The sequence below is a fragment of the Hylobates moloch genome, unplaced genomic scaffold (assembly GCF_009828535.3).
Source record: "Hylobates moloch isolate HMO894 unplaced genomic scaffold, HMol_V3 SCAFFOLD_5, whole genome shotgun sequence".
Lineage (NCBI taxonomy): Eukaryota > Metazoa > Chordata > Mammalia > Primates > Hylobatidae > Hylobates > Hylobates moloch.
This window is the reverse complement of record NW_026652280.1, coordinates 79,754,394-79,782,380: the sequence shown is the minus strand read 5'-3', so window position 1 is coordinate 79,782,380 and position 27,987 is coordinate 79,754,394. Positions and strand designations below refer to the sequence as shown.

The 27,987-nt window shown below is 55.3% G+C and overlaps 2 protein-coding genes across 3 annotated transcripts; one reads left to right on the top strand and one right to left on the bottom strand.

Moving 5' to 3' along the window:
• The first annotated feature begins 231 nt into the window (after window positions 1–231).
• Window positions 232–15,362, top strand: SLC15A3 (solute carrier family 15 member 3). Its single transcript, XM_032153001.1, has 8 exons — window positions 232–1,417; window positions 5,631–5,920; window positions 8,605–8,752; window positions 10,298–10,408; window positions 11,168–11,336; window positions 12,814–12,972; window positions 14,422–14,577; window positions 15,073–15,362. Exons 1-8 carry the CDS (start codon window positions 860–862, stop codon window positions 15,225–15,227), a joined length of 1,746 nt encoding a protein of 581 aa, XP_032008892.1. The 5' UTR covers window positions 232–859; the 3' UTR covers window positions 15,228–15,362.
• TMEM132A (transmembrane protein 132A) lies at window positions 15,287–27,975 on the bottom strand. 2 transcript variants are annotated; one of them, XM_032152999.2, is made up of 11 exons: window positions 27,700–27,975; window positions 25,045–25,259; window positions 24,605–24,823; window positions 23,504–23,835; window positions 21,802–21,951; window positions 20,582–20,780; window positions 20,339–20,482; window positions 18,701–18,903; window positions 17,679–17,955; window positions 17,000–17,191; window positions 15,287–16,579 (listed from the first exon to the last, which is right to left on the bottom strand). In XM_032152999.2, exons 1-11 carry the CDS (start codon window positions 27,797–27,799, stop codon window positions 15,539–15,541), a joined length of 3,072 nt encoding a protein of 1,023 aa, XP_032008890.1. In that variant the 5' UTR covers window positions 27,800–27,975; the 3' UTR covers window positions 15,287–15,538. The 2 variants fall into 2 exon arrangements, with proteins under 2 accessions (XP_032008890.1, XP_032008891.1); XM_032153000.2 differs by having other exon boundaries at window positions 20,582–20,777.
• Between the last annotated feature and the right edge of the window lie 12 nt (window positions 27,976–27,987).

The following is a 27,987-nucleotide window of genomic DNA, read 5'->3' as shown; positions in this document are numbered from 1 at the left end:
TCCTGGCGAGAAATGAAACTGAAAGAAAAAATTCCTCCTGGCTCTAAGGAGGCCAGCAGAGGGGGTTTGGGGTAGGAGGCAGAGGTAGAGAAGGAGGGAGGTTTTTAGAAAGCTGACCGGGCAGGAGCCCTGTGACCCAGGCTTTCACTTCTCCTAAACACCCAGTTGTGCCATGTGATGCAGGCAGGGGACTGCGGATAGGGCCAGTGAAAGGGGAAGCGAGGGGAGCCCAGAGTTTCTCAAGAAGCCGAGAGAGGAACAGAGGCTGAGCCTGGGGGGAGGGCTACAGGAGACTGAGAGGGGAGTGGAGGCAGTGGGGGTGAGGGGGACAGGGAGGAGGTGGAGAAGAAGGCAGGGGCAGCAGGGTGACTGGGGCAGAGGGAGCCCCCACCCCACCCCCAGGGCAGGCCAGGAGTCATAAGGAGAGGAGACAACAGGAAGGGGCGACAAACGGGGAGGGGAAAAGGGAGGCGGAGGGGCAGCGAAGTGAAGCAGGGAGGGTCGCAGTGTGAACAAGAGGAGTGGGAGGAAGGGTCAAGGTGGAGGGAGGAGAGGGGAGAGTTAGGGAGAAACAGCTGCAGGGGAGGCACGGGGAGGAAGCCTTAGGGGTGGGGGAAGGGAGAGGGGAGTTGAGAATTAGGGAGGAGGTTGCAGAGTCCGGGTAGTGAGCGGAGGGACAGGAAGGGTAGGGCAAGAAAAGGAGAGGGGACAGGAGGGAAGGGTGGGCCAAAGCGGTGAGAAAGGAGGGCCAGCCAGTTGGGTGGGGGAGAGGGCCGAGGCCCGGGGGCAGGAGCGCAGGGCTCTGAGGCGGGGAGAGGAGAAGAGAGGAGGGCCGCGGGGGGCCCAGCCCGGAGCCAGGATGCCCGCGCCGCGCGCCCGGGAGCAGCCCCGCGTGCCCGGGGAGCACCGGCCGCTGCTGCCTCGCGGCGCGCGGGGCCCTCGACGGTGGCGGCGGGCGGCGGGTGCGGCCGTGCTGCTGGTGGAGATGCTGGAGCGCGCCGCCTTCTTCGGCGTCACCGCCAACCTGGTGCTCTACCTCAACAGCACCAACTTCAACTGGGCCGGCGAGCAGGCGTCGCGCGCCGCGCTGGTATTCTTGGGCGCCTCCTACCTGCTGGCGCCAGTGGGCGGCTGGCTGGCCGACGTGTACCTGGGCCGCTACCGCGCGGTCGCGCTCAGCCTGCTGCTCTACCTGGCCGCCTCGGGCCTGCTGCCCGCCACCGCCTTCCCCGACGGCCGCAGCTCCTTCTGCGGAGAGATGCCCGCGTCGCCGCTGGGACCTGCCTGCCCCTCGCCCGGCTGCCCGCGCTCCTCGCCCAGCCCCTACTGCGCGCCCGTGCTCTACGCGGGGCTGCTGCTCCTCGGCCTGGCCGTCAGCTCCGTCCGGAGCAACCTCACCTCATTTGGTGCCGACCAGGTGAGTGGCAGGAGGCCTGCCCCGGCCGACTCCGGCGGGTGTGGAGGGAAGGAGGGCGGGCCTCCAGCGTGACCTAGGACAAACCATGTCCCCTGACTGAGCCTAGTTTCCTGATTTGAAAGAAGAGGGGGGCTAGCCCTTGCAAAACCGATGGCAACCGCAATGGGAATAACCATGGTTGCTTTTTTGTTTATTTTTTGAGACGGAGTTTCGCTCTGTAGCCCAGGCTGCAGTGCAATGGCGCGATCTCAGCTCACAGCAACCTCAGCCTCCCGGGTTCAAGCGATTCTCCCGCCTCAGCCTCCAGAGTAGCTGGGATTACAGGGGCCTGCCACCACGCCCAACTAATTTTTGTATTTTTTTTTTTTTTTTAGTAGAGGTGGGGTTTCACCATGTTGGTCTTGAACTCCTGACCTCAGGTGATCCACTTGCCTTGGCCTCCCATAGTGCTGGGATTACAGGCGTGAGCCACCAAGCCCAGCAGGTTGGTCTTCTTTGAGCTACTTGTAGGCCCTATGCTAAGCACTTTCACTGTTTAACTAATTTAATACTCTTCACCACCCAGGAAGCAGGAATTATTATGCCCATTTTACAGAGAAAGACACTGAGAGGTTTCATGGCATTAATCAACTTGTCCAAGGTGACATGGAGGGTCGAGGAGCCGAGCAAAGGCAGCTGGACTCCAGGTCCCACCATGAGCCTCCTCTCTGTGTGTTATGGGGATGTGCGGGCAGGGCAGGAGCAAGCCAGCCTCTTCCTACCAGCAGTGCTAGAGGCTGTCAGGCCGACTTGCTTAGATCCCAGCTCTGCCCTTCACTAGCTGGAGGCACATGGGCAAGAACTCATTTATATCCTGAATGGGCTGCCTGGTCTTCTCCCTTAGCTCAACCTCTGAGCCTTGCTCCATTCCCCCTTGAACACAGCATGGCATGTAGAAGAAATTTAATAAATATTTGCTAAATGAATGAGCAAATGCCCAACAACACGGCTATATTTTGATAGCTGTTCCCAGTGGGATATTAGACAATAATTTAGACTAAAATGTAATATTATTAAAATAACCACATACGGTGTAAATGAGCAAAAGCAGGATGCAGGACTGCATACAGATAGGACTGCAGCCATGTGGAAAGACGAGGTGTCAACGAAAGGAAACTGGAGAAAGATTGTCACAGTGGTATGATCAGGCCACTGGACTAATTGCACTTTCTTCTTAATTGTCTCAGTTTATCAAATGTTCTTTGATTGCACATATTATACTCATAAAGGGGACATTTTTCAAAAGGATCGTTTCATCCAATTGGCACCCACAATTCAGCACCTGGCAGTTTCCAATGTCCTTGACAAGGACTCACTTGTCCAGCTTGTTTAGGATCCTTCGATGATGACTTCATGCCCCCAGGACAGCCCTGGCCATTTATTTATTTATTTATTTATTTATTTATTTATTTCTTTCTTTCTTTCTTTCTTTCTTCTTTCTTTCTTTCTTTCTTTCTTTCTTTCTTTCTTTCTTTCTTTTCTTCCTTCCTTCCTTCCTTCCTTCCTTCCTTCCTTCCTTCCTTCCTTCCTTCCTTCCTTCCTTCGTCCCTTCCTCCCTTCCTCCCTTCCTCCCTTCCTCCTTTCCTTCCTTTCTTTTTCTTTCTGTCTTTCTTCCCTTCTTTCCTTTCTTTCTTCCTTTCTTCCTTTCTTTTGACGGAGTCTCGCTCTGTTGCCTAGGCTGGACTACAGAGGTGCGATCTCAGATCATTGCAACCTCTGCCTCCTGGGCTCAAGCAATTCTCCCTGCCTCAGCCTCTCAAGTAGCTGGGATTATAGGTGCCTGCTACCATGCTGGCTAATTTTTGTATTTTTTTTGGTAGAGATGTGGTTTCGCCATGTTGGCCAGGCTGGTCTTGACTCCTGACCTCAGGTGATCCACCTGCCTCAGCCTCCCAAAGTGCTGGGATTACAGGCATGAGCCACTGCGACTGGCCAACCCTGACCATTTCTTACTTGTTGTTGACATTCTTTCAGACCTAGAGACCCCCAATATTTGTCAATGGGAATCTCTCATCTTCCTTTAATCCTATTATTTCATTGACATCCCACTAGCACCCCCAACCCAGTACCCTTAACCTGTGTCATTGACCCTATTGACCTCCAGAGAGCCTCACCCATCCAGTACCCCCTGTGGCAGAACTGATCTTCTGGAGGCCAGGCCACTGAGCAGAGCCTCCCGTGGCACCAACAGTGACAGAAGCTCCTGTATGTTCTCCCCTTGGCTGGGCAAGAACTTTGGGTGGAGCAAAGGCAGGCCACAAGGCCTCATGAAGTCAGGACCTGATCCCTAGGACAGTGCAGAAACACCAAAATGATTTGAGGCAGGAATGGACATCACTGTATATGAGCTCTTCAAAAATGGCTCTGGCTGCAGTGAAGACAGCATATGGGTTAACTAGAGTGGGTACTTCACAGCAGGCAGGAAGCGGCTGCAGAATTCAGGGGGGCAGTCAGATGGGGGATGTGGGGGTGGGTGAGACTGGAACCATCTGGCAACAGCTATACCCCAGGAGCTGCGTGTTTCACACACTTGCTGATTTCAGAAAGGGCCATCCATCACTCTCGACAAAGTGTCCGCTCATTCTAAAAGAACTCATTTATATCCTGAATGGGCTGCCTGGTCTTCCCCCTTAGAGTTACAATAGTCATATTCATTTACTTCCAATTAATAAATGGAAGTGGCTGCTTCTAATGGGACCTATTCAATTTTCTGCTTGAAAGTCTAGAGCAAGAATCATCAGTGAGCTGGCATGCCCCTCTCTCCCCATTTCCGGAAGGACCCCTCAGAATCTGCAGTGGAATGTGGGTTTAAGTGCATCTGTGTGGACTACAATTCTACTTTTGAAAAAGGAAAAATAAATACTTGTCTTTTCCCCAATGCAACTACAGAAAGTAAAGTTTGACAAAATCGCCCTAGCTAATAGAAATATAAATCTCTAGGTGAAAGGCAGTAATGTATCCTGAGATTTGCAGGGGTATGGAAAGGGTGACTGGTTTAGCAAAGTAGAGAAGCATTTATTCTCTCCATTGAAATGGCCCCTAGTCCTCACTGCTTTTTTTAAATGCAGATTCCCAGGTCCTGCCCTAGACCTGCTGAGTCAGAATGTGGGACCTGGGTCTGGGAGATTTGGAAGCAGCCAGTGCAGCTGACTGGGGCCAACAGACCAGAAGGGGCCTGGGGCCTGGCTGTTGCTGATTGATCCAAATCCTGGGTAAAGATTTTCAGCCCATCTGCCCTTGCTGGGAGGCCTGAAAAAAAATGTTTTTTTCACCAGGCCAGAACTCACTCTTGGGGCTGTGCCTGGGACCACCTCTGCCATATATCAGAGGGAAAAAAGTTGGGTGAAAGGATGGGTCACAATAGGCTTCTCTGCTTGCCTCTCCGAACTGCAGAGGAAATTCTCGCTCAGACTTCTGTTCTTTCGGTAATATGCATACAACATTTTTAATAACGTGCAATAAAACTGAGATCTTATTGGCTTTTTTCTGATTATAAAAGTAATGAATAGGCCGGGTGCGATGGCTCAGGCCTGTAATCCCAGAACTTTGGGAGGCCGAGGTGGGCGGATCACGAGGTCAGGAGATCGAGACCATCCTGGCTAACAAGGTGAAACCCCGTCTCTACTAAAAATACAAAGAATTAGCCGGGTGTTTTGGCGGATGCCTGTAGTCCCAGCTACTCAGGAGGCTGAGGCAGGAGAATGGCGTGAACCCGGGAGTGGAGCTTGCAGTGAGCCAAGATCGTGCCACTGCACTCCAGCCTGAGCAACAGAGCAAGACTCTGTCTCAAAAAAAAAAAAAAAAAAAAAAAGAATAGTGTAGGTTGCTCAGTGAAAGACAAAGGGATAAATCAACCAGAAATGAACAAGTGGCATCCGAGACATCCGTTGTATGTGTTCCTCTGTGACAATAAAAAAGCAGTGTGTGTCATGGGTATGCAAAAGCAGCTGGGCCAAATGTCCTGATCTTTAGCAAGTGACTCCCAAGAGAAGGATTCATTCATTCATTCAGCAAATATTTACTGAGCGTCTGTTTAGTGATCAGAGACTAGGAAAATGTCAGAACGCCCACCACCCACTGACCCAAGAAGTGTCTCTGTAGGAGGGAGGGGTGCGGGTACAGAGAGTGCCCCAGACCCCTTTGGCCCTCACTGTCACTGCTTCCTGAATGGCAGGTGATGGATCTCGGCCGTGACGCCACCCGCCGCTTCTTCAACTGGTTTTACTGGAGCATCAACCTGGGTGCTGTGCTGTCGCTGCTGGTGGTGGCTTTTATTCAGCAGAACATCAGCTTCCTGCTGGGCTACAGCATCCCTGTGGGCTGTGTGGGCCTGGCATTTTTCATCTTCCTCTTTGCCACCCCCGTCTTCATCACCAAGCCCCCGATGGGCAGCCAAGTGTCCTCCATGCTTAAGCTTGCTCTCCAAAACTGCTGCCCCCAGCTGTGGCAACGACACTTGGCCAGGTAAGGAGGGGCTCTGGGTGCAGGGAGCCTCCAAGCCTGGAGAAGCGCTGGATTGCTCCTGGGGAGGCATGGTCCAGGTTGCAGACATTCTGGTTCAGCTACAGTGATAGTTTTTTATAATGATCTGCTCTCCAGTGGGCCAGAGCTGCCCACTGTGACTGAAGATGGAGGTCAAGGTAGTGATGGTGGTGGTGGTGGTGGTGGTATTATTGGTGGCCATCTATGTATAGAATGTGTGAGGATGGGGCTGGGAGCAGTAGCTATCCCTCTAATTCCAGCACGTTGGGAGGCTGAAGCTGGTGGCTTGCTTGAGCCCGGGAGTTCAAGGCCAGCCTGGGCAACATGGTGAAATCTCATTTCTACAAAGAAAATACAAAAATTAGCGGGGTGTGGTGGCGTGTGCCTGTGGCCTCAGCTACTCGGGAGGCTGACATAGAAGGATCAATCAAGTCCAGGAGGTTGAGGCTGGAGTGAGCTATGATGGTGTCACTGCACTCCAGCCTGGGTGACAGAACAGGAAAAAAAGAAAAAAGAAAAAAGAAGGAAGTGTGAGGATGATCAGGGTCTTGACAGTGAAGATGGTAGTAAGGATAAGGATGATGGCGTTGGTATCTACATTGAAGACACAAACATTGGCAATGCGGATGACAGTGGCATTAAAGGAGAGGATGATGGGGATGATGTTTCCAGTGAAGGCTGTTGGGATACAATGTAAATAATTCCACATTACCCTGTTACTAACCATCACAATGTCTTAGGAAATAGGCCAAACTCGCTCCCTCTTCATTAGCTGACAACCAAGGGAGGAAGGTTCTGAATGACCTTGCATAGGTCCCATGGCTTCCTTGTGCCCCTCACCTTCCTAAATTAACTGTCTACTTATGCTAAGCAAATCTGTCTCCAGACCTTGCAGCCAGTTACAGCTCCTGTCAATAGGATCTAAATGAAAAAGGTGAAGAACATGCTTTCCCCAGTCTGGCATATTGCTAGAGGTTTGTAAGTTGTCAGGAGCCGAAAAGTGTGGTGCTTTTCGTTATCTATCGCTGCCTAACAAACCACACCAGAGCTTAGTGATTTAAATGACCTTTTTATCTCCTCTCCCAGTTCTGAGTGACTGGGCTCAGTCGGGCTGTTCTGCTTCTCATGATGGCACGGGGGTTGCGTCATTTGGGACCTGGAAAGGGCTAGAACTTCTGAGTCTGCTCACTTACATGGCTGGCACTCAATGTGGGCTGTTGGCTGGGAGCTCAGCTGGGACTGTGTGGACCAGAGCACCTTGGTTCCCCTTCATGTGGTCTTACCATGTGGCTTGAACTTCTCACAGCATCATGTAAGGGTTGCAAGAAGAGGGAGCATTCCAAGAATGAATGTTCCGGCGGGGAAGAAAGCAGAAGTTATGGGTCTTTTTAAGGCCCTTAAGAGGCGTTGAAGTCCCAGACCACCACTTCTGCTTCATTCTAAAGGTCAAAGCCGTCACAAGGCCAGCAGGGAAACAATGGCAGGGAAAGTAAACTCTGCCTGTTGGTGGCAAAATGGCAGCACACGCTAGGAAGGGTGGAGTTGACAGTGGCTGTCTTTGGAGATGACCACACTAGTATTGTCCCTTTTGGAATCTCAAAGGACAATGCAAGGCTCTTGGACAAAAAGAGATCGGAAAGCTCTCAGGACAAAGGGCAAAGGATAAAGGTTGCAGTGGTGATTGATCAATCCTTTCGCCTACTGATGTTCCCTCTACCCCCACCTCTCCACTCTCTACGCCTTGTCATGGAGGGAGAGGGTTGTCATGTTGACTGTTGAGGAGGATGGACTTGAGACAGCAAGTAGGGGGAATTTTGGTGTATCAAATCTGTGACAGCGTCTCTCTCTGAGTCAGGCTTGGACTGGGACTCCCCTGGTTCCCATGGCAAATTGATGCTACGAGCCAAAAAATCCCTTCAGACTGTTTTCCACAGTCTCTGGTCTTACTTCCCTCAGGACTCAGAGGGGCCACAGCTCTAGAGCAGAATGAGTCTTGGCTAGGCACCTTTGCAGCAAAAGAGGATAGAATAATATTGGCAGTAGTGGTGCCAACATTGAAAAAGAGTGATGGTGATGGGAATGGAAACTCCGTGGAGGAGATGATTTTGCTGACAGCAGTCACCTTACTAAAGGTGATGATAGTAAGGATGTTGGCCTTGGCGATGGTGGCGATGGTGGCGAAGATGGTGCTAACAGTGGGTGGAGGAGATGAGGGTACTGATTTCAGAGATGTGCTGATACTGGGAGGAGGATTAAATTAGGGGGTGATGGCGGAAGTGAAAATGGTGGCCGAGGTGGTGGGGAAGATTATGGCTGCTGTGTTTGTTGTGTTTGCCTGTTTTTTGAGATGGAGTCTGGCTCTGTTGCCCAGGCTGGGGCACAGTGGCACAATCTTGGCTCACTGCAATGTCCGTCTCCCAGGTTCAACCAATTCTCCTGTCTCAGCCTCCCAAATAATTGGGACTACAGGTGCACGCCAAAACAGCCTGGCTAATTTTTGTATTTTTAGTAGAGATGGGGTTTCACCATGTTGGCCAGGCTGGTCTTGAACTCCTGACCTCAGGTGATCTGCCCGCCTCAGCATCCCAAAGTGCTGGGATTACAGGCATAAGCCACCAAGCCCAGCCTTGACTGCTGTTTTATCTGCTGCCTCTGGGGTCCCACAGAGACCGTCAAGGTGCCCGCCTGCTGGCCGACCAGAGGTCTCTCCAGCCAGGGGCTTCCCCGCAAGAGGACATCGCCAACTTCCAGGTGTTGGTGAAGATCTTGCCCGTCATGGTGACCCTGGTGCCCTACTGGATGGTCTACTTCCAGGTGAGCACCCCTGCCCTTTTTCTCTGGGGGCCTGCCTCCCCATTCACCACCTGAATGGCCTCAGTTCTCATCATAGAGGCCCAGGGCATGCGGAAAGGGGGAAAGCCTGAGAATAAAGCGAGGTGCTGCCCCGTACCAGCTAGCATGGGGCCTGGCACAAAGCCATCTCAGCAATCCAACTCCCTCGGGTGGTACGGCAAGAGGAACTCTGGAGACGGCTTCCTCCTGCTATACCACCTGCGGGAGTTGAATTACTGGGATGGCTTTGTGCCAGGCTAGGTCCTTGAATAAGTCACCTCATCTCTCTGGGCCTGTTTCCTCATGTGTGCAACGGGTGGCTTAAACGAGACACTTTTCCAGCTCTGCTGCATTCAGATTGTCCGACTTGGTAGCTGAGGCCTAGAGAGGGTGTGTCAGTTGCCCAAGGCCCCACGGGCAGGCAGCTCAGGGGCAAGCTCACAAAAGTGAGTACTTTGCAACAGTGGTTCCCCAGCCTGGCTGTGCTTCAGAATCACTGGCAGAGCTTTTAAAAATATGCTGTCTGTTTTAAAAACAGATTCCAAGTCCAACCCCAGGCTATTGAATCAGAATTACTGGGGAAGTTTCTAGTTTAAGAAACTTTTCAGATGATACTGATACTCAGAGTTGAGAACTATTGCCTCCCACTCACCATATTACTCCTCAGTGGGGAGGTTAGTGATGTGTGTGTGTGTGTGTGTGTGTGTGTGTGTGTGTGTGTGTGTGATTGTTAGGAGGGTGGGCAGCAGCTTAATGCTAGCCCCCAGGCCATAAGGTCATTGCCTTCCATACCCCCTTCACAGGAACATTTGTTGGAGCTCCCAGCCTGCTACTTAGGGGCACACAAGAGTATGTCTATGATGAGACAGCGGCATGTGATAGGAGGGAGTCCATGGCTGATTCTCAGTCATACAAATCAGATACCGACTTCCTTCCATACCAGTTGGTAAATGGCTGCTGCCCTGAGCAGTCCACATGCTCTCCCCTGCCCCGGCCCTTCCTGTGGGAGTCTCCTGGATCCTACTCCATTATAGAGCAACTAAAGGGGCAATGCCTGGTATGGGAGGTGGCCCCTGGGCCCTGCTCCTGCAGCTGTGTCCAGAGCCAATTCTGGCAAGTCCATGTCTATGCAGTGCTTGTGTCAACCTGTGGGACTCAGCTTGGCTTCAGTGTCAGACGAGAACTCCCTGTGGGGGCAGCCATTATCTTTCCCATTCAGCGAACATTTATCCATGCTTACTCTGTGCTGGGCCCTGGGGACACAAATACTAGTCAGACCAGCTGTGCCTGGGCTCTGGGATAAGGCTGCACGCACTGCCTACAGGCCTGAGAGCAGAGCGCAGGAAGCTCCCTGCCCAGCCCAGCTACCTAGGAGAAAGGAGGGTGGGAAGGTGACTATCTCCCTGAGACTGAGAGAGGGGACAGCTGCCCAGCTGCCCTGTGCTACGGCACTGAGGAATGCCACCTGGGAGTTGGGAGGGGGCACGACCGGTTCTGTTCCAGCCTCACCCCCGTCTCTCTTGGCAGATGCAGTCCACCTATGTCCTGCAGGGTCTTCACCTCCACATCCCAAACATTTTCCCAGCCAACCCGGCCAACATCTCCATGGCTCTGAGAGCCCAGGGCAGCAGCTACACGGTGAGAGATAAAGCATGTGTTCGGCACCCAGTTCAGCCAGATAGTGGCTTCCTCTGAGAAGAGGAGGAAACGAAACTGCCTTCACACTCCCCTTTCCTAGCTGCAAGGCAACATCAGGATACAGGAGAAGCACCTGGAGGGTGGGAGGACTTGTGTCACAGCACAGGGATCCTGCCAAGATGCTCAATGCTTGAAAGAATTCAGGCCAGCTGCACACCCCCATGCTGCTGCTGTGAAGCAGGTCTCGCTGCCTAATTTGCACCCTCAGATCCAGCATACTCAGGTCCCTTTTCAGCTCTTCCTTGTCCACTCTTTCTCTGGGACCCTTAGATACCTAGATCTCTGCCTTTCCCAGAACTTTCTAAAGCAGTTCCTTGGCATTTCAGAGACTCATGAAATGAATGATCTGCAGAGCTGGCAGATAAATGAGAAATTTGCCATTGTACTCCATTTCCTTGCCCATGGCAGACATCACTAGTCAATCACTTTTTTTGATGAGTGACTTTTTTTATGCTGAGCCCATAAATGTTCCATAATCAGCCACTACCAATTGATAAAAGTTAGAATACAAGAGGAACCTATTTGCCATCTCTATATAATCCCACTCCCTGGTTACACAGCTGAGGAGCATGAGTTCCAGAGAGAGGAAGGAGCTGGACCCCAGGGTCACCCAGGGCCAGTCTAGAGTCCAGGTCTCCTGACTGCAGCCAGGCTCCTTGCACTCTGCTAGCCTGCCTCTCTTGACTTCCTCCTGCCCAGATCCCGGAAGCCTGGCTCCTCCTGGCCAATGTCGTGGTGGTGCTGATTCTGGTCCCTCTGAAGGACCACTTGATCGACCCTTTACTGCTGCGGTGCAAGCTGCTTCCCTCTGCTCTGCAGAAGATGGCGCTGGGGATGTTCTTTGGTTTTACCTCCGTCATCGTGGCAGGTGTGCAGAGGGGTGTGGGGCAGGGGGCTGAACTTTGGGCTTGGGGAAGTCTGCTTCCACCATGGGCTGATGCTGAAGTGGTAGCCTGGGCCAAGTTCAGCCTCTCCCAGTGGGCGTCAGTGTTGGCTTCCCAGAGGTGCAAGCTGAAAGAGACCCTCCTATCTAAACCAGCTGCCCCTCATTTTGACAGAAGAGGAAACTCAGGCCGAGAGAGGAATAAATATTTTCCCCAGTGAATTATAAGCTCCTTGAAGGCAGAAATTGTTTTTCTTTTTTATTCACTGCTATGAACATGCACGTGGGCCCTCCATAAATGCGTTGAATGAATTTTCCACTTAGTGGCAAATGAAGACTTAAAAAAAAATTATCTTCCTTCTTCCATTTCAAAAGGATCTGAAGCCATTTGTTACAAAATGGGGGTTGGTGGGGTGGGGGGGATCCAGCTAAAGAAGTCTTTCACACTGTTGCACAAACCTGAACCCTTTTTACTTAGTAATTTTATGACCCTGAAGTTCCTTAGAGTCTCTGAGCTGCATCTTTAAAATGGGGACAGGTGTCATTCGGACTCTGAGCAGGGCTCTGCCCTCGTGGAGCTCAGTCTGATGGGGGGTGTTGTGAGGATTAAAGGAGATGAAGTCTGTAAAGCACTCAGTAGTGTGCCTAGATCACCAGTACGAGCTGGAGAGATGAAAGCTCCATAAACGGTATTGTGTTGAAAATGTGAAAACCCAACTAGATTTTATTCCAGCTATATCCTTAAAGTAGTTTGTCCTATTTTATCCTCACAACAATCCTGGGAATGTTATTCCTGCTTCTTGCATAAGGGAACTGAGTCTAGAGAGGTTAAGTGATTTGCCCAAGGTCACACAGCCGGCCAGGCTGGGAACCCAGGTCCCCCAACTCCATGTCCAATGTTCATTCCACTAGAACACAGCTATCTCCCAAGCAATGCAGGAGAAGGAGATAACATTGTTAAACTTGAAAGCCAGGTTAGAAACACTACAGCAATACTTGATGTTGCAGTAGAGAAGTCATGTGATATCATGGAAAGTAGGCCAGCTTTGAAACCAGACATACCAGAGCTCAAATCCAGCCTGACTACTTATCAGCTGTGTGACTGTGGGCTAGTTCCTTAACTTTCTAGTTAAGCACTTGAAAGTGCTAGTTATTTCACTCTCTTCACCAGCAAGGATGCATAGTAAATGCCTAGCACATAACAGTTTCTCCACTAATGAGAGTTGTTACCGTTATTGAGTGCAAAAGTCAGCTCGGAGCTTCTAGCAGCCAAGACCAAAAGGGAGGAGTTGGTCACATCTTGGCCCCCTCCTCCACCCCCCAGTCCAGTATTCTTTTCCTTGCCTGCTGCTCAATCTTTGGCTACTTCATGAGTACCCCATTCCCACCAGGTACAAGCTCTTCTGTGGGCTAATCTGCCTGGGGTGGGCCTGACTATAATCCCCCTCTGCTTCTCCACCAGGGGTCCTGGAGATGGAGCGCTTACACTACATCCACCACAACGAGACCGTGTCCCAGCAGATTGGGGAGGTCCTGTACAACGCGGCACCACTGTCCATCTGGTGGCAAATCCCTCAGTACCTGCTCATCGGGATCAGTGAGATCTTTGCCAGCATCCCAGGTACCCTGGATCCCCTACCCTACTCCTGCACCAGTGATGGGCTCTGCCCGGTGGCACCTCAAAGTCAGGTGCCCCAGGGATGCAGCCTCCAGGGCCCATCTGCATGGAGGAAGGCAGTGTTTTCTGACCAGGGCTCATTCACCCAATGGGGGTCTATTATTAGCACCTGGTTCAAGTCAGCCACTATGTGATAGGCACTGGGGATTTGGAGGCGAGCAAGGCACTTCCCACACCAGCTCTCCACGTATTCCCCTGGTGCCAGGTTCTCCACCCTCTGTGTCTTTGAAGTTGCTATTCCCTCTACCTTAGATTGAAGGTGAACTCCAATTTCCCCTTCAATTCTGAGCCTAAATACCAAGGTCCTTGGGCAGAAGGGGTCCTCCCTTCCCGCCCCGTGTTCATCTCTCTACCATAGCACACAGTACTCTGGGTCACAGTAATGGATTTCTATGTCCTTCGCTCCCCACACTCCCAACCCCCTTCCCCGGGCTGGGAGCTAGAGCTGCAAGGCTAGGGCAGGCCCTTCAGGCAGCAAAAAAGCAAGGGCTTCCTCAGCTGCAGGCCCAGGGCTAGGCTGGATCAGACATAAAGGAAAAACTGACCCTGGGAGCTCACTCAGATGGGGAGAGAGTCAGGCAGTGAGCCAGTGGATGCTGTGGAAGTCAGGGCAGAGTGCGGTGGGAGCCCTTAAGCATGGAGGGGAGGCGGGCAGGTGAGTGGGTAGGAGGAGGGGTCTTACAGGCAGAGGGAACAGCATAAGCAAAGACCCAAGCCTTCGGGAAGCGTGGGGGATAGGGCTGGAAAGGCATGGGAGGTGCAGGGAGCCGAAGTGTCGAAGGGCTTTGTGCGCTGAGCCTGCACCTTGGGAGTTCTCCTGAAGGCAACAGCGCCCCTCCCCTCCAGGGGATTTTGGCCGGGAAAGGACCCCATCTGAGGTGCTTTAGACAGATGCTCCTGGCTGTGTGAGGAGGACAGGAGTCAGGGGAGTTTAAGAGGCATTTGCAGAAAGTGACCAGGGCTGGGGTTGGACCCAGGGCAGAGGGAACAGAGAGAAGGACATATATTTAGAATAGATTTCAGAGGTTGTATCAAAACAATTTGATGATGACGTTGAAGGTGGGCAGAGAGGGTGGAGAGAGAGAGGAGGTAAAGATGGTGCTGTCACTGAAATGATAGACCTAGCAGGAAGGGGAGCGGGGGAGACAGAGCTATTGGGGCAGCGCATGGAGCACCCCGGTGCAGGGGTTCAGCCAGGAGGCAGGTGAGTAGGGCAGAGGGGAAGGCGGCATGGATGCATGGGTGCTGACATTGCCACTGAGTGGACAGGCATCCAGGGGAAGCCTGGAGGGTGGCTTGGCGGAGGCAGGGTCGGGGGCAGCAGGCAGGGGCCTGGGCCTGTTCTCTGAACCTGCACCAGCCCCTGAGATCGTCTCTGCTCCCTCTCTGCAGGCCTGGAGTTTGCCTACTCAGAGGCCCCGCGCTCCATGCAGGGCGCCATCATGGGCATCTTCTTCTGCCTGTCGGGCGTGGGCTCACTGTTGGGCTCCAGCCTAGTGGCACTGCTGTCCTTGCCCGGGGGCTGGCTGCACTGCCCCGAAGACTTTGGTGAGTATGGGGCCTCCCCAGGAGTGGGACATGGGTGGAGGGAGGCTTGGAAAGGAGGTGGCAACTGCTAAGTGCTTTGACTCTGGGCAGAAGCAAGTAGAAGGCTAGACCTGGGAGAATGGGGTTCTAGCCCGGGCTTGGCCAGTCACCCACAGTGTGGCCTCCCTCCTTGGGCCTTTGTTTCCCCAAGTGTTGAACTTAGTGGACCTCCAAGGCTCCTTTCTGCTTCTGGAACTCTGTCATTTCTGGCTGAAGGGTTACCTTTCTCATGGTGTTTGTATTTCACGCCCCCTTCTGAATAGCTGAAGAGGAATTGTAGACACCCCTGGAGATCTTCAGGAAGTCAAGCATTAGCGGGTGTCTGTCCAGTGTCTTCAGATCCCACCACTGCCCACATGGCCTCAGTTGCCAGCCCCAGGGCTGGGACACGGCAGGCACAGGGCGCAAGACAGAGGATCCCAGTCCTGACCCAAATCTAACCCCTCCTTTCCCCAGGGAACATCAACAATTGCCGGATGGACCTCTACTTCTTCCTGCTGGCTGGCATTCAGGCCGTCACAGCTCTCCTATTTGTCTGGATCGCTGGACGCTATGAGAGGGCGTCCCAGGGCCCAGCCTCCCACAGCTGTTTCAGCAGGGACAGGGGCTGAACAGGCCCTATTCCAGCCCCCTTGCTTCACTTCACCGGACAGACAGCAGCAGTCCCAGCTCTGGTTTCCTTCTCGGTTTATTCTGTTAGAATGAAATCGTTCCCATAAATAAGGGGCATGAGCCCTTCCTCACGACCATGGTCCATGACAAGGGGCAGGGCAGAGGGGGCCTGGGTGGGAGTCCTTGCGGGGGACCAGGCAGGGGACTTGGATCAACAAGCACCAGACGAGCGGCGGGGGCAGGCGAGAGGCTCGGTGGGACCTCCACCCTCGTTGCCCCAGCTGGTGGCTGACCAGGTGGCTGTGGAGGGTCAGGAGCTGCCCCGGATCCTCTCCATGTAGTTGCGAAGCTCCTCAGGGTCCTTCAGCCCCATGTCCTCACACACCCAGCGGATGTCCTCCTCGCCTGCCACAAGGATGGACTGCACAGCAGGGGCCCCTACAGGCTCCTCAGGTGGCTGGGCTGGAGGGGCTGGTGCAAATGTCACGAACTCTACTCGCTTCCGCCGCCCCCCGGCCTCCTTTCGGGTCAGGGTGCTCGAGGAGCTGGTGGTGCCCCCAGGAGGGCCAGGGGCCAGGGTAGGGGCCTCCCCTCCTCCCCCACTCTCACAGGGGCAGCCCCCCTCCCCCTTGGGCGGGCCAGGGGACTGCCGGTCCAGCTGGCGGCTCAGTTCCTCCTGGTCAGTGCCCAGCCAGACCCAGTTGTGGGGCTGGGGGGAAGTGGGGTCAGTGGCATTGTCGGGGGGTTCTTTGCGCTGATAGCGCAGGACGAAGACCACACCATTGACCAAGAAGATGAAGATGGCCACGCAAAAGATTCCCAGCAGGGCATACATGCCCAGCTCTAGGTCGGTGACATGCTGAGGGGCAGGGACCATCTCCTCCTCCTCTTCCTCCTCCTCCTCCCTGGCTTCGGTCTCCTTCCTGGCCTCCTCCTCTGCCCGCTCAAACTTGCCCCTCACACCTATGTTGCCCCCGACACTGCCTGCCGCCTGCCGTTCACCACCCATGGTGGCTTCTGTGGCTGGTAGGCTCCAAGCAGGGCTGGATGGGAGAGCAGGGGCTGGAGTGGAGGCAGGGGGCAGCCCCAGCCAGGCGGTGCCAGAGGCCAGAGGCACACGGTGGCGGCCCCGGCGGCAGGGCTCGGGCGGGTGCAGAGCCACATGCAGTGGCAGCCCCTCGGCGCCTGCCCCACTCACCACCACCCCGAGCTGGGCGCCCTGCTCCTCAGCTGGCAGGATGGCACCAGGCTCCTCGGCTGAGACGGACAGTCCCAGGTCACGGCGGTCGTAGAGCTCAGCCGGGACCACAGTGTGATCAGAGAAGGACAGCCATAGGGAGAGGGCCACCTCCTGTGGGGCACACAGACACAGGCAGAGACATGCGAGGGCACGCACGCATGCACAGAGAAACCACTCCCACAGAGACAGGCCACATGGAGGAGAGACCAGAGAGAAAACAGAGACACAGGCAGATAGACAAAACACAGGGAGAGAGGGGACGCATGTCAATCACCTGTCTGCCACTCAGCCCTAGGGTCTGAGTTATTGGGAGGGTCCTCAGTTAGAGCCTCTAACCAACCTCCCACTGCCATACTCCAGCCACTGCTTGATCACCTCCAGCTGCAGAGAGCTCACTACCTCACAGAGTCAGTCCTCACTCTGAAAACCCTAAGGGGTGGAGGTACCAGGGTCCCCTTCCTCCCATCCCCCTCTACCATAAGCCCCCATCTGGAGATGTTGACCTCAACCCCCTGACCCCCCAGCTGTCACCTGCTTTGGGGCGGGAAGGGCTGACTGTGCCCAGCACGTGGCTGTGACCTCCCCGGGGTGGGCAGTGCCCCGGCTCAAGGTCAGCGAGATGCCCATCACTGGCTGCACCCTCAGCTCCAGCACTGAGACCTTGTCGTCCGTCACAGCCAGCGCCTGCTCCCCCAGGATGGAGTCAGACAGTGGGGAACGCACCTGAGGGTGGAAAGGAGATGGAGGTGGGGGGGCCTTCCATACGGACAGCCCCCACCCAGAGGGAATCGGGTGCTCCCAGCACCCTCACGGGCTGCCCTCTGGAGGTGGGGGGGTCTTTGCCATGGACAGCCCCCACTCAGAGGGAACTGGGTGCTCCCAGCAGCCTCATGGGCTACTCTCCCTCTACTTTTTGCACCCCAGTGCATACCTGGACCCCAATCCCACACCTAGGGGGCAGTTCCCTTTTCTCTCAAGACCTGGTCCCCACATTACACACACCTCAGCCCTTCATAGCTAGAGGGCTTCCCCCCTTATGCAGCCATCACATTCTGAGCCTATCCCCAATCCCACTGCACTCAGACCTAGACCGCACAACTCCCCCACACACTCTGGGCTCTTGGCACACTCTTCACTACCACCCGCGAACATTTTGGGGGCCCCTCCACCCTTCTTAGGGGGTCTGCTCTCCTGGTCCCCGGCTGCTTACCTCAATGGAGGTGACACCGGGCTCCCGGCCCACCAGGACACGGCCGCCCTCCAGAGAGGCTACACGCGGGTCCAGCACGCGGGCGTGTGGCGCCACAAGGTGGGACACGTCTAGCAGCCAGTCGGGGCCAAGTAGGTGCGTGAGGCGGCGGCCGCCGTCCAGCGGGTGGGCCGCGAAGGGGGCGAGGAAGCGCACACCGGCGCGCTGATACTGCAGGTGGCAGCCGCGGGCGCGCCGCTCGGCCTCATCTGACGCCTCTGCAGCGGGTTCCGCAGGCCTGCAGGGTGGGGAGGCCAGGACTGGCGGCCATCAGCGCTGCACAGCCCCAGCCTGCCCGGGGCCCAGTGCTGGAGACCCCCCAGCTCCTCCCCGGCGGCTCCTAATCGCCAGCAGCTCCTGTTTCTCAAACGCAGAGATCCGCCCCTCTTGGGGTCAGGCCCTTCCACCCGCAGGCCAGCCGCCCCAGCCCACTCCCGACTGGCGCTGTGCCTCGATCACCGCTCTTGCTCCCAAGTGGACCCCAGGGGAGACGGTCTCTTAAGGGGACCCTGGGGGCGCTCACTCTCTGAAGGGCCTGGAAGCTAGATTCCAGAGGCGTGGGCCACCTCCCCTGGGTTTTGGGGAGCCCCCTCCGAGGGTGTTCACTTCCTGAGCTCTGTGTCATCTTAGGCTCTGAGGGTACGACCAGCACAGACAGACCCCGGCTTCAAGGGGCTGACATTCTCGGGGGAGGAGCGTGGAAAGGATGGACAGGCAACATTAACCAGTACTGATGTAAATTAGGAAGTGGAAGGTGCTACCGGAGAAGTGAGGCAGGGAAGGAGGAGAGGGATGCAGAGGTCAGCAATTTCACAGAAAGCGGTCATTGGTTGGGCGGTCTAGGGTGGAGGTGGACAGAAAGAACCGCAAGCAACAGGGCAGTTTTTCTGACCCCGACTTGGGCCCATGGCTGTGTCCCCTGAGCCCTCTCCGTCCCAGTGTGACTCGTCAAGGCCTGCCAGCTTCCTCAGGCCTCCACTCACCCTTCGGCAGGGCCAGGTACCCTCCAGCCGCGGACCTGCTCGAGGGTGGTGTCGGTGAGCTCGATGCGCAGTGGTAGCAGCGGGGCCCACACGGTCAGCCGCAGCGAGGCGCGGAGCCGGCGCCACCAGAAGTCCACCCGCACCCCCCGGGCGCCCCGGCTCTCCTTGCCAGCCACGAACACGGCATCACAGGCCTCAGACACCTGTGGAAGGGCAGAGGGCAGGCGGGCGGGCTAAGCCACTAAAGACAGGTGTGAGGCTGGGCCCAGTGGGTGGCTCATGCCTGTAGTCCCAGCACTCTGAGAGGCCGAGGTGGGTGGATCGCTTGAGTCCAGGAGTTTGAGACCAGCCTGGGCAACATGGCAAAACTCCCTCTCTACAAAAAATACAATAAATCAGCCGGGTGTGGTGGCACGTGCCTGTAGTCCGGTGGCACGTGCCTGTAGTCCTAGCTACTGGGGAGGCTGAGGTGGGAGGATCCCTTGAGCCTGGGAAGCTGAGACTGCAGTGAGCCAGACTGTACCATTGCACTCCAGCCTGGGGACAGAGTGAGACTCTGTTTCAAAATAAATAAATAAATAGATTAAAAAAAAAAAAAAAAAAGGCATGGGCCAGAAGAGAGCAGCCCTAACCTCAGGCCATAGGACGGGTTCCCCCTGAGTTCAGCTCTGTGTGTCACTGGAATGCATGTTGCAGCAGGATTGTTGGTTAAGCCCCTGTTCTTTGTTTAAGATTTTACTGTAGGGGCCATTCCTTGAGGTTCCCTGGGGCTCAGTCAGGGGAACTGGCCATTGCATACCAGTCTTCCTCCTAGCAGAGCAGGGGTGTGAACCCAAAACTTTGGCTCTTTATTCATGCTGGCCTTTGACATTGCTCTTGGAGCCACCTGGCAACCAGCTACAGCCAGGTAGGCAGAGGTGGGGCAAAGCAGATCTCCCCACCAAGGCCCTCCAGCAGGAACCACACACATTTGAGCAAAGGGCGCCACAAGTGGGGAAAGGCACCTTCTCCCTTCAGGTGGCTGGGATTTGCATACATGCAGGCTCCATGCTTCCCCACTTAGAACTGAAGTTGCTCTACCACCCACCTTTTTTTTTGCTTCACAATCACCAGTAATAATAATAATAATTTTTACCATTGTATAATTATTACATCATATTATAACAGCAATAGCTGCCATTGTTTCAGCCCCTGCTATCTGCCCAATACTGTCCTAAGGTGTTTTTAATTCTTATAGCAACCCAAAGATACGTTCCCATTTTAAAGTTTAGGTAATGAGGCTCAGAGAGGTTAAGAGATCAGCCCATGATCACACAGCTGGTTGACAACAAAGATGTGTTTCAAACTAAAACTTTCTGATCCCAAAGTACGTGCTCTCAATTCTCTCAGGCCAGCTCACTTGCCAGTGCAATAATGAGCATGAAAGTGTCTAAGGTGGGGGAGCTGTTAGGGTTACTTGACTCGGGAGAGAGGTGGCTGGAACAAAAGAAGTTGAAGCTGTGGTTCCTCCCATGAGGTTTCTGGTCTCAGGAAGAAGCTGTTCTCTTGGGGACCCACATGAGGAAGGAGGAAAGGTTTGCGTGTGTAACTGTGCCCACACAAATGCAGACTCACATGAGCTGGGCACCTGCCACTCACCTGCAGGACCTGTGTGTTGGCCGACTCGCAGCCGACATGCTCTGTCACCTCCACCAAGGCCCCCCCACCATCCACAGTGACAAGGCGCACGGGGACACGCTGGGGCACTCCAGTCAGTGGTGCTGTATTCACCAGCTCCTCAGCCTGGGGGTGGAGAAGGGGTGCAGCCCCAGACCCCTCAGCTCATGGGGCTCCTGGGACTTGGCCTCCAGCCTTCCTGGGCAGAGATGGAGGTCTCCTTACCTTGGCCAGTGGGATAAGGGCTCTGATGTCCCGCTCAGACACCAGGATTTCCCACACCATTTTGTCCTTCTCTGCTTCAGGGGCCTGGCCTGGGTACTCCAGCTGCCATGTGACAGGGCGAGTGACCGCTACACCCCCACCAGTGCTATTCTCCACCACAAAGTCCACCCATAGGAACTCAGACAGTTCAAGGGGACTGCTGGCCAAAAGAGACAGAGAAGCCAAATGCTTGCTAGCTGCCAAGCATGGCCTCAGCACTTCCTGCATTCATGATTACCCCCATTTTACACAGGAGGAAACTGAGGCACAGAGGTTATGTAGCTCACTTAAGACCACACAGCAAAAAGTAGCGGGGCTGGGATCTAAACCCAAGCATCCTCGCTCCAGACCCCAAACTCTGATCCACTCTTGGCCTAAGATCCATGAAGCCACTTAACCACCTCCCACCCGGCAAGGTGGCTCACTCCCCTGCCTTCCCCGGGCCCACTTGCCCCAGGCTTCCACTTTCCATAGCCACTGAGGTGGCATGCGGGAGATTCACTTCCAGGTCCCAGGACCAGACTCAACCCTCTGAATGATAAGCTTCCTTTGATCAAACAAAAACCTATGTGCTGGGAACCGTCCTGGGTTCTTGATATGCAGCACTTTATTTTATTTTCAAAAATGCTAAGGGATGCATTATTATTCCTATTTCACAAGTGAAGAAACTGAGGCTTGGGTAGGGGAATGTTAACTGGCTTGCCCAAGGTTTTGCCCATCCCAAAAGCATCAGAACCAGAATTCAAACTGGGGCTACCGAGTCCATGGCCTTGACCCAGGCTCAGGGCATGAATAAGAAGAGTTCACGACTGCAGAACTGCAGCTGGGCTTTTTGGGGGAATGTGAATGGCCCAGGGAAAGGACCATTTGGTGGAAGCAGGGGGATGGAGTAGTGGCTATGAGGGCTCTACCTGGGGCACAGGATTGGTTGGCATCACTTAGAATAAGACTCACAGACACTTGCTATGCCTGGCACATGGCTGGGGCTGGGAAGATAGTGGCTGAATGAATAAATGAAGGAATGGATTATGCCTGCTTTGTGCTACTTCCTTGAAAAAGTCTGTCCTTCAGTCTGCTCACCTGGGGATCTAGAGGCAGCATGGCAGCCCCCACATCTGCCCAACTGAATTCTATAACCAACCCTCCCTCCCTTGCCCCCTGGGTGGAGGGAAATTGCCCACCTGGAATTTGGCTCTGTGAGCCCAGCACGGTGGCAGGTGATGAGGGTGGTGTGGTGCTTGGAGCCCTTGAGGCGGTCCAGCTTGGCAGTCCACAGTGTGGGCTGGGCAGGGCGGGCGGCTGTAACATGCAGCCCCTTCTTCACCTTGATCCTAGGGAAGAGGGTATAGGCTCAGTTTGGCAAGGTGGATGCTGAACTGTGGGCTGGATTGAAGGGGAAAGACAAGGGGCCAAAGCCATATGACCTCCCTAGCTCCAGTCTGAATCTCCTCTTCACCATCCTTCAACCCAGAAAGACCCTGCCTCAGTGCGGCTCACTCCTTACAGCTCTCCCCAACCCAAAGGCCACTTACGACTCCCCACTGCCCATAAGGTCAAAGCTTAGCCTGGCATTCGGGGGCCCTCCAGGGTCTGGTCCAGCCTTACCTTCGGCTGTGACATCTCTCCATGCACTCTCTGCTTCAGCTACACACAAGTTCCCCCAACACACGGCACCCACTGATGACTCCAAGCCTTTGCCCAGTCTGTGCCTTCAGCCTGCTCTGCCCTTTCTTACTTTACCTGCTGATGCTTTAAGCCTCCAACAACTCACAGACCATTTCCTTTAGAAAGCTTTTCCAGTGGTGGGATGAATTTCCCCCTTACTGCACCCACTGACCCAAGCTCCCACTGCACTTTGAACCTCCCTCGGCGCTTACACACCCACATGCCTTCTAATCCAATTCATGCCCATCCAGCCCCCTTCCCTACCACTGGGGGCCCCTTGGTGCCTGATAGGGACTGGGCCTAGCTCGTGTTTGGATCTGCAGAGTGAAGACACAGGGCTTGGCAGGCTGTAAGTGTCTAGGAAAGATCTGCTTAAAAAGAGTGAGCATAGGAGGGCGTAGGAGATGGGGAGACACAGAGATGGGACATGCACAAACCCAGGCAGGGCTTGAAACCAGGTCTAGGTTTCAAAGCATGTCCGCAGACAGCTCTTCAATCCTCAGGAAAGGTCTCATTACAAAGTGAGCCAGTCCCAGTGCCTCACCCTAACCAAGCCCAGGACTATCCTGCCTAGAACTCAGGCTTCTCAGAATCCTAAAGCCTAAGAGATGTCTCTCCCATGGATTCCTGCGCTAGACTCCAGAAGCAAGTCATACTCTGCAAGCCCTTGCCGGGTGAACTGGGTAGGTGGGTGGGGACTGCTTTGGGGGAACTTATTACAGGAAAGGACACAAAGAATCAGGGCCTTCCTATGGGGAAGAGCAGGCTCTGTCCAAAGGCTAGAGACCTATGGCAAGGGTGGCAAGGAGGGAGAGCATGTAGGTGAACGTGATTGGGGCAAATATCCCTCTCTGCAGCACTGGAGCAAGAGCCCACGCTGAGGTACTGCATTTTCCAGTCTCTAAGCCCTTTGTGGGTTCCCCTCCCTGGAGCCTTGCAGCTGCCCTGAAGGTGGACCATGTTAGCCCCACTGGACAAAGGAATCTCAGGGAGGTGCCAGGGGGAGGGGCAGCTTCCTACTTCTGACTCTAATTCCAGGGCTGTGCCCATGGTGGGCTCCTACCAGCACAATCATGGCTTTTTACCTGGAAGGAGCTTGGTGGACACGTTTTGCAGAGGTCAAGGATTCCAGCAAGGACCCCAAGAGAAGCAGGTACCTGTCCCCAGTCTTCCCGCAGAGGTCCCCACCCTCACCCATCCCCATGGCCTGGTGCTCACCGCAGGGTCAGGAGGCTGGCTGTGAAGTTGTGCCGAAGTAGGAGGGTAGCACTAAAGAGCTGGCCGGGCCGCACTGGCACGTCAGGCACCCGCAGAGTCACAGCCTCATCCAGAGGTACCTCCTGGTACTGCGGGGGGTCTGCTGGGCGCAGCTCCACACCCCCCACTGGGAGGGCCTGCTCCCCAGGGTCGTTCTCCTCGCCGGAGCCACAGCCCCCTGGGCCCTCGGCCGCAGGCTCAAGCGTGTAGGCCAGCTCAGCCCGTGTGGTGGAGGCCTGGGAGAACCAGTGAGAGGGAAGCTCCAGCTCCACCACGCAGGCGCCCAGGGATGGCTGTAAAGACATGACAGCAGTAATTGGCATGGGGGTGGGCGCAGGGTGAGGAACAGGACTCTCAGCACCCATGGCAGGAAACCCAGAGCTGGAGGGGCTCATGAAAGGGAGGCCCAGCATGGGCCAGAGACATGGCCTGGGTGACACAGCAAACCAGCGACATGGCTGGGGCTTCAAACCAGGTCTAGGTTTCAGAGCATGTCTGCAAACCACTCTTCAGCCCTTGGGATAGGTCTCATTACAAAGTAAGCCAATCCCAGTACTTTACCCTAACCAGGCCCAGGACTGTCCTGCCTAGAATCCAGTCTTCTTCTCAGAATCCTAAAGCTCAAGAGACGCCTCTCCCATGGATTCCTGTGCTAGACTCCAAAATAGTGGAAATAGCAATTATAAAAGTAATACTACTAATAATGCAAACACACTGGCTGAATGATTACTCTGCCATAAGCTATCCTTACATTCATCTCACTTATTCCTTACTCCAACTTCAGATGAGGTAGGAATTGTTATCACCCCATTCTTCAAATGAGGAAACTGAATCTCAGAGAGATTAAGTTACTTACTCAAAGTCACACACCAAGGACTGAACTCCCTCTGGGGCCCTAAATAACCTTTTCACAGCACTGAAAGCTAGTGGGGGCAGAAATGGAGTCGGGTGGTCCACAACCTCCACAATTCCCAGGAGTGGGGGTTTCCTCTCTGCCACGGGCCCACCACCCGGCTGACACAGCTGCAGCAGGACCAGCCTAGGTGGGGCCTGTCTACTCACCTGGAAGCGGCAGGCTTGGTGAGCAGTGCCTGCAGGGTGTGTGGCATGGAGCCGGGCACAGGGCAGGCTGCCAGACCCTGGTGGCCAATCCTGCCCTTTGAGGTGGAAGAGAACCCGGGCGTGGGGCTCCGCTGGAGTCACAGCCGCTTCCACTGAAACAGCCCGCACGTCCCATGGGACTGGCCGTTGGTGGGGCTCAGTGACTCGAGGGGGGACCACCTGGAGGGAGAATGAGAGGGCTTAACAAAAGAGGAGGTTGCGGGGGAAGATCTAGGAAGATGGGATCCCAGCTTGGCAGAAGAGAACCTTTATGGAACTCAGTTTCCCCCTCTGGAATATGGGGAGCACAGCCGGGGCTGGGGAAGGTTCCCAAGCCATACCCAGCAGACCTCAGGCCCTGAGTCCTGTTAGCCTGAGAGTCCCCAGTGCCCCCTCCTTACCTGCTGAGTGGCAAAAGGTGGGTAGGAGGCCCGGAGAAGTGGCTGGGCCCTGGGCCAGGGCTGTAGGAGCAGAAAGGTCTCAGATCGGGAGCTCAGAGAGGAGTTGGCAGGTGGGTAGTGGCCCACCTGCTGCACACGGAAGTGCTCAGGGGCGTCTAGGAGCTCCAGGGCTGCCGGCAGGTAGACAGGGTCCAGGGGAGACTGGCCACAGTCCACTGAAGAGGCATAAGAGGGAGAGATGATGACAGCTCCAGAGCTGGCAGGGGCTGACCTAAGCGCCATGCTGGAGCACAGTAGTTGTGGGCAGGGGAGGGAGAAAAGGGCTGTAAATGTCCCTTCCCCTCTCACCACCATTTCACAGATGAGGTCACTGAGGCTTAAAGAGCCTCACATAGGTAGTATGTAGCAAAGCCAGGATCCGAATCTGAGTCCAGGACTAGATGCTTCCCAGCCATTCCTTCTACTTTCCACAGACCTTGGCCTTCTTCTCTCCAACAGCCTTCTTAATGTCTCCTTTTCCCCAACTCCTGCCCTCCATCTACTCGCCTCTGATACCAAGGCACTTCTGGGGTGCAACCGTCAATAGACCGGGCCAGTGTAGTAAAAGATGGTAATGAAGTGAGCTTTCTCTGCCCTGAATCCTTGGCCAGGCTTTGCTGGGCATCCACCCCTCCTCCCCCTTGATTGTCATGGCAACCTGTACCATCTTTCCAAGCTTGCTCCCTTCTTCCCTGAACCGACTGGTATCGAGTGCAAGTATGGGACGGGCGGGTGCGGAAGGTGCTGAAGAGGTCTGTGAAGGCACTTGCTTGCCCTGGGGGTGGGGTGGGGACCAGGATCCTAGGGAAGACAGTCAAAATAGTCAATCATCCGAAGGACAAAAGACCACTAAGGCCATACTGGTTTGCTCTAACTATGAGCACTAACAATAATAATTAGCATTTTGTGAATGCTATATGCAGGTGAGAATTTAAATACTGTACGTGTATGAACTCTTTGAGTCTTTCTAATAATTCTGTGAACCAGTTTCTATTATGATGAATCCCATTTGGTGGACGTAGAAAATGAGGCGGAGAGGTTAAGGTATTTGCCTGTGGTTCCACAGCTGGAGAGTGAAGGAGCTGGGAGTCCATCCCAGGTATTAGCCACTAGACCATCCGGCGTCTCCACCTGCCACCTCTCTCTCCACTCTCCACTGCCACGGTGCACCCTGCAGGCTTCATGCCCTGGAGCGCACCTCCCTCCTCATTCAGGGCCATAAGTGAATACTGCTTCCTTATGAAGGAAGCCCTCCTTGGTTACTCGCCTTCCCACCAGTCTCCTGTCTTTGGCAACCCTGGGTGCCTCCTCTGAATTAGTAATCTTCCTACCAACAAGGGACCCTGTCTTGCTCATCCTGGAATTCCCCCAAACTAGGAAGCGCTCCCTAGAGAGGATTTACTGGGAGACTGGAGACCTGAATTTAAATTGATGAAACTTGGGTCAGGCATTAACATTTTGAAGCCTGTTTCCTCACTTGTAAAAGGGGCAGGAGCATTAGGTGGCACTGTGGACTGGACAGGGCTGTGTAAACTGTGGAGTGCTGTCTGGAGGGAGGAGGCATTATTGCTGCTGCATAATGGATTTGACAAGGTTTTCCTCCTCTCCCCACCGGGTCCCTCGGGGCGGGGAGCAGGTGGCTGAAAGCAACCCCACAGCTAGCTCCCTCTCAGCCCCACAGCTGGACTGTGGATGGGGGTGGGGGAATTGGTTTCAACCTCCTTCCTGGCCCTCCCCACCAAGGAGCATATGACTGAGAGGCTCTCCCTGCCCCCTGCCCCAAGCGTAACAAGTGACCACTGCTCCCTGGGGTCAGCCACTGGCTTCAGGTTCGCCTCCTACTCCATTGCCTCCATAATTACAAGATGCTCTTAGCCCGACTCCCACGGACTCCCATCACCCAGCGCTCGGCTCTCTCGGTGGGGAGGAGGGCAGAGAATGTTTCACTGTCCCCCTGTCTTCTGTGGCATCCTTTGCCTTGCAACCACAGCCCACCTAGCCCAGGCCAAGGGAGTCCGACCCCCACCCCGAAGCACAGGGAAGTTGCTGCCCTTTCCCGCAGTGACAGAAATCCTCTCAAGGGCTCTGGAAGACAAGGATGCGGCCATCCCTGGAGACGCCAAGGTCAGGGAGTCCTGGGGGAAGGGGGAGGGAGGGCTTGCGTCTCTTGCAGGTCCCAGGCAAAGGGGCTGCTTTCCACTCCCGAGGGGGGTGGGTTGGTGGCGGCGGAAGGAGGCTAGGAGGGTGCAGCGCTACAGACCACAGATGAGGGAGTGGGGATGACGCTAGTGCGCCCGGGACCGGGGCCGCCGGGTTCGATGCCCGGGCTGAGGGGCTCCTCGCAGAAGGTGCGGGACGGGGAAGCCCCTGCGCCGGACTGCCCCGGGTCAGGAAGGAGTTGCCGGGTCGTGCAAGGTGAAGGAAGCCTTAGGAGCGAGTAGCTGGGGGCAGGTTCCCGAGGGCAAGACCTCTCCGACCATTCAGGGCGCTGCGGGGCGACCCCGCTCAGGGTTCAGTCCCTGAACCCAAAGGTTGGTGGCTCCCGGGCATCACTCGCTCCCACACGGCCAGGCCTGGCCGCCCCTCGCCCCGGCCCTCTCCTCCCCTCCCGCTGACCTCTCACGACGTCCAGGGCGAGGGCCATCAGGAGGGAGAGCCAGGGGCCGTAGGGCCCCCGAGGGGCCGATGCCGCGCGCCCGGCCATCCGCGCGCACATCCTTCCCACAGAAGGCGGCGACGAGGCGGTCGGCTCAGGTAGCCCCGGTCCCGCCCGGCATCTCCCGCACCCGCTCCGTGCCGGCCCCACCTGGCCCGCTGGGTCCCGGCCGCCGCCGCCGCCGCCCGCCCGCCCGCCCGGCGGCTGCAGTTCCCAGACAATGGAGCGGGAGCAGTGGGGTGGGAGGG

Excerpts from the sequence above, each read along its gene's own strand:
- SLC15A3 (XM_032153001.1), top strand. The coding sequence starts at position 860 with ATGCCCGCGCCGCGCGCCCGGGAGCAGCCCCGCGTGCCCGGGGAGCAC. Across the intron at positions 10,409-11,167 it reads CCCAGGGCAGCAGCTACACG|ATCCCGGAAGCCTGGCTCCT; the intron begins GTGAGAGATAAA and ends CCTCCTGCCCAG. Across the intron at positions 11,337-12,813 it reads TACCTCCGTCATCGTGGCAG|GGGTCCTGGAGATGGAGCGC; the intron begins GTGTGCAGAGGG and ends CTTCTCCACCAG.
- TMEM132A (XM_032152999.2), bottom strand. The coding sequence starts at position 27,799 with ATGTGCGCGCGGATGGCCGGGCGCGCGGCATCGGCCCCTCGGGGGCCC. Across the intron at positions 18,904-20,338 it reads CCAACACACAGGTCCTGCAG|GTGTCTGAGGCCTGTGATGC; the intron begins GTGAGTGGCAGG and ends GCCCTTCCACAG. Across the intron at positions 16,580-16,999 it reads CCCTTCCCGCCCCAAAGCAG|GAGGTGGCCCTCTCCCTATG; the intron begins GTGACAGCTGGG and ends TGTGCCCCACAG.